The sequence below is a fragment of the Acanthisitta chloris genome, unplaced genomic scaffold (assembly GCF_000695815.1).
Source record: "Acanthisitta chloris isolate BGI_N310 unplaced genomic scaffold, ASM69581v1 scaffold36621, whole genome shotgun sequence".
NCBI lineage: Eukaryota > Metazoa > Chordata > Aves > Passeriformes > Acanthisittidae > Acanthisitta > Acanthisitta chloris.
In genome coordinates this window covers 2437-7590 of record NW_008654955.1, presented here as the reverse complement: position 1 = coordinate 7590, position 5154 = coordinate 2437, and the positions used below count along the sequence as shown (strand labels likewise).

General features: G+C 53.5%; 1 protein-coding gene across 1 annotated transcript in view; it reads right to left on the bottom strand.

Moving 5' to 3' along the window:
* Positions 1-977: 977 nt before the first annotated feature.
* The window catches only part of LOC103810814 (AN1-type zinc finger protein 6-like), a 5966-nt gene continuing 1789 nt past the window's right edge, over positions 978-5154 (bottom strand). Inside the window, exons 3-4 of the mRNA XM_009083734.1 lie at positions 2781-2977; positions 978-1126 (exon numbers count right to left, since the gene is read on the bottom strand). Of these exons, the coding sequence (XP_009081982.1) occupies positions 978-1126; positions 2781-2977 (346 nt within the window). The remainder of the gene's footprint in view (positions 1127-2780; positions 2978-5154) is intronic.

Genomic DNA, 5154 nt, shown 5'->3' with positions numbered 1-5154 from the left:
GCCCAGCCACAAGGGAGGAGGGAACCCTGCTGTCACCTGCATGCAGGGACAAGTATGGAAGCAGAGGTGTGGCGACCTGAGCTTTGTGCACAACCCTGATGAGAGCAACTTGTGTAAGGCAGAAGGCAGGGAGAGAGGGGAGGGGAGGCACAGGCAGCCCTGGGTGACACAAACCTCACTGGGAAAGCAGCCAGGGTTATTCAGGGGTGTTGAAGCACAGGAGGCTGGTGCAGGGGTGTCCCTGGACAGAAGACCAGCTCCCTCCCTGCAGACAGAGGCATGAGGCAGTGAGCAGAACCTTCCCAAAGGTCCTGCCCTGCCCATGCCACCTCAAGCCACGAAATGACTTCCCTGTGCCAGCACTGCTGCTCAGCCACCTCAGCGCTTCTCCAACGGCATGCCAGAGGGTGGGGAGGGGGATTTGGGGCATTGGAGCTATGGAATCATCTGTTCTACATCCAGGACCAAACACCTCCCGGGGAGCAGACGGCAGCCTGGCTGCCGGGATCCCCCAGCTCCCGGGTTTACAGCCAGTGGGGAAGAGGGAAGAAAGTCCAGGGGCTCTGGCCACAAGTCCCAGGCGGTTTGCAGGACTTGGGAGCTGCTGGGAAGGGAAAGGGTGCCTGGCAGAGCCCAGCAGAGCCTGTGATGACACTCAGCAAACAGCCCAGTAAGAGGCAAGTCTGAAGGTCTTAGCACTGGAGCAGCAGGGCAGGACAGTCCCTTTTTCTTGAGGAAGCTGGTTGAGAACAGATCAGCTGAGCTGTGGCTGTTGGACAGGCAGGAAGGGAGAGAAGGAACACCAACTGACTGCCAAAGAGGTGCACAGAGTCCCCATGTCCAGGTGCTGGTTTGTGTGCGCTGCCAGAGTCACCCTCGCACCACCGCGGGGGCTGGAAGGAGGAGGAGGAGGAAGGCTGGGAGGAAGGGGAGGAGCACCAGGCCACCTGGCTGCAGTCCGAGCTGCTCAGACCCCTTCACAACTTCTGGATCTTCTCAGCGATAACGATGGGGTTTTCCTTACGGATCTTCTCGGCAGCCTCTGCCTTGTAGTCGTAGGGGCAGGCGTGCATGTCGGAGTACCGGTGAATGGCACAGAACAGGTTCCCGCAGCGGCAGTCGAAGCCTGAGGGGAGGAAGAGCAGAGACAAAGCCACATCAGTCCCTGCCTAGCCCGGCAGGAAGGCGGCAGGGCCCCTGCTCCTTCCTGCCAGGCCAGGAAACGCCACCAATGCAGACAGAGGGGCAGGGAAGGGAGGGGGCTGTTGTTCCCCACAGGTCAAAGGCACTCTCAGTGTGGGGCAAGACACGAGTGGCTCTCTGCCTTCCTGTGCCTCGGTAGCTCTGTGTGCTCCAGGCAGCCCCAGCTGTCACAGCGCTGGGAGATGCTCCTAGAGCAGCTGCTCTCTGTGCTCCCCAGGGACAGGGGACATGCCAGGCACTGCAGAGTGCCAGACTGCTAATCCAGAGCAGGCTCCCCAGGCAGCCCAAGCCCTCCGAGCCTGCCTGGCTCCCCAGTGTCACACGGCAGCATCTGGACTGACCAGCAGCAAAGCAGTGGAACCATCACCACATTAGGGTCACTTTCGAGCTATTTGGGCTTCAGAATTCCTAATTTGGTCATTTCATTCAGAGCAGTGAGTGCTGTTCAGAGTGCTACCACTAACACAGCACACTGGGAAACTGAGGCAGGGAGCAGGCAGGGAGTGTCCCTTAACCTCTCTCCAACTGCAGGCTGCAAAGCCCACAAACACCTTGGCCCGAGGTGCCACTTTACTCCTGTTTGAGACAACTCATCCTAAATGCCCTGAATTCACAGCAGTTCTCTTTAGGAACCTCTTGATTCCTACAGGAGGACACTTCTCACAGTTTAAAGCTCTTAAGGAAACACTCCTCCAAGAAAGCAATACTCCCTGAGGACCTGGCAGCTGGGCACAGACTACCCTGTCCAGTTGAGGTTTATAAACCCACACTTTTCCTAGGACAGCCTCTTCATATCCCCAGACAAGCTCGGGTTCAAACTTCCCAGTGCAGACTTTGCCAAAGCCTTTCACACTCATGGAAACAGCCAGTCCCTGGCTGCTGGATGCACCAGGCTAGGGGTGAGCACCCTGTTGGAACAGACCAGAGCTAACTTTTTCTAGGGAAACACTAAATGCCAGAGATTATTTAAGGGAATGATGTTTTTATTAACAAACCACAGCCAAATTAATTGCTTCAATTTCCAGAGGCAGTTTTCCCATCAACAGCAGTGACCTGACACAACCCCAGTACCTCTCTCTGCAGCTTTACAGACTGGATGATGAGAGCCAAACTGCTCTCAGGAAGCTCAAAGTGGGAATCAAGCAGCATTAACAAATGGGATGAGTCTTGGAGAGGGATTTTCCATTTGGGTCTAACTCAGTTCAGGACACTATTACGAAAGCTTCATGTAGCCCTGAACAGGAGCAGATTCCAATCCACAGAGAGCTCTGCCTACAGTAACTTTTGCCAAGCAGCAGAAACAGTCTGAGAGGTGCTGCTGCATCCAGTTCTGCAATCCTGCATCCAAGTGCTGCCAGGACCCTGGCAGGGAGCAGCAGATTCCCAAGCTGCTGCCTCAGCCAGTGCTGCCGCAGATCAGAGCTCCCCTCCCACCTCCCCTGCAGCACCACAGCTCATGGATGGATTTGGATGGAACCTCCAGCTACTGAGCCCCTGACCCAGCAGCACCACAGCAAAGAGATCTCCTCACAGACTGTTTAGGCCACAGCCAAGTTTTCCCAGAGCCAGGGACTCACCAGTCAGCCCAATCTTCTTCCGGCAGGTGAAGCAGCGATTCTTCTTGGGTTTAGGCTTTTCCGAAGCCGTCTTGCCCTCAGCTGTGCTCTGGGATACCTCAAGCAGAGTACCTGAAACAGAGGCAAGTGTTTTACAGCCCTTCTTGATAAAGCAAGCATTCATTTTATTACAGGAGCTGTCTGAGGCCCTAACGAGTCTGGGTCTGTGCCAGACACCTCTGTGTGCACGTCAGCATACCCCAAACTGTGAGATTTGCCCCATTCCACGGAGATCTCCTCCTTGCACAGCCTCATGTTTGCCATTTCAAATCCTAAATCCAAGGCTGGACTGGCCACTGGACAGCAACTGGAGAGTCACTACAGCTCAGCTGCTGTACTGCAACACAACTGTGAGCTGAGCCCAGAGTTAATCTTTGCAAGGGAGGAAAAAAAGTTAACCCCTTGTAAGTACTACTAATTATTTTTGCTGAGTCTTATGTAAGTGTTCCTCATATGTAGGTCTCAGAATGCTTTACACAGATATTCATCACTGCCTCTAATCTACCAAAGGGAAAACTGAGCTCTGAAAGCCAGATTGTTAAAGGTCACCGATGCTTAGCAGGATTTCCTTCAGTACCTAAGCAGGTTAGAGAAGTCAACAGGAGGGAGGAGCTCCAACTGCTAGCAGATACACCCCTGCCACACAGGCTGCTTTGAGGAGACAGAACAGCCAGAGACAGCTTGGTGGAGCTGACCCTGAACAACTTCCTAAAAACCACCCAGGAAGGGGCAGGCTCTCCCAAGCCTGCTCACCAAAGAGTCTCTCACCTGCCTGTTGTAAATTGTCTCCTGGGCTTGCCAAACCCAAAATGCAGAGTCATGTGCAGCGACTAGAGCCTGGTTTTTTAACAACCAGCAACTCTTGGGGGTTTTTAGCTTTCAGTGCAAGCAAATAAGTCCTTCCCTGTGAGGGTGGTGAGGCACAAAAACCTGTTGCCCAGAGAATCTGTGGATGCCCAATCCCTGGAAGTGTTCCAGGCTGGGTTGAATTGGGCTTCAAGCAACCAGGTCTGTTGGAAGGTGTCCCTGCCCATGGAGTTGGGGTTGGAACTAGATGATTGTTAAGGTTCCATTCCAACCCAAAGAACTCTATGATTGTATTCTAAGCTGTCAGCTGAACCAAAGCAGGGTGTTCCATGCAGTCTTGCTGAGTCTAACCCAAGACCCTGGTTATGGCTCTGCTGCCACACAACCTGTGAGGCATCAACAGGAGGATTCACCCCGGTGGACAACCACGCTGTGCTCCTCCATCACTTCGGGGCACCCTCTGCGCAGACACCCTGCTCGGAGGGACAGGTGTGACCCCGTCACACGGGGTGACAACCACCAGGCAGGCCCTGCCCCCAGGCACCGTCACAAACACGTCTCCTCTCTCCCAGGGCTCCGGCGGATCCGTCTCCCGTCCTCCCTCAAGAGCTGGCAGGGCACTGCCGCCAGCAGCAGCCTGTGGGCTGCTCCGGGCTCGCTGCCATTCTCCAGGATAGGCATCATGGAAGATTATCCTCCTGCCAGTGAGTCGAGGGCTGGCAGCTACTCAGTCCTCAGCCCACAAAGCAATCTCTATCGGCCTGCCCTCAGGCACAGCATTGCTCTCCTCCCTGCCTCAGAAAGGAGCTGTTTCCTCCTCAGCTCCCAGGCCAGGTGTGCCTTTACTACTGCGAGGGAACTCCTGTCCCCTGGCCAGAGTTGTGCTTGCTATTCAAATCAGCTCGTGAAACGGGTGTCACTCAGGCTTGTGGGAAGGCCAAACCAACCAGACTACCTGGTGAGGAAGATGTTGATGAGGCTTCTTCTGTCATGATGAATTCCTCAGTCTCACTGCTGTTTTCCTCTCTGGATATGCTCATGGCTGTCATCTGATGGGTCACAGGAGTCTGAGCACTGGGAGCATTTCCAACAAATAAAAGAGCAAACACAAGTATTTTCCTTTGATGAACAGTTATGTGGGAGAGATCTGCAGCCTGTAAATTTCCTTATACTCAAAGGTAGGTCAGGAGTACAGCAGGTCAATTCCCCTTAAGATATGGGATCAAAGTTCCTTATGGACACAAATGAAATGAATCTGTGATGATCTCAGTTTCCTTTTCCACCCAATTCTATCTCAAAACCAAGGCACAAGTATTTTCCTTTGATGAACAGTTATGTGGGAGAGATCTGCAGCCTGTAAATTTCCTTATACTCAAAGGTAGGTCAGGAGTACAGCAGGTCAATTCCCCTTAAGATATGGGATCAAAGTTCCTTATGGACACAAATGAAATGAATCTGTGATGATCTCAGTTTCCTTTTCCACCCAATTCTATCTCAAAACCAAGGCAAGAGCCCATGAAGTCCAGGG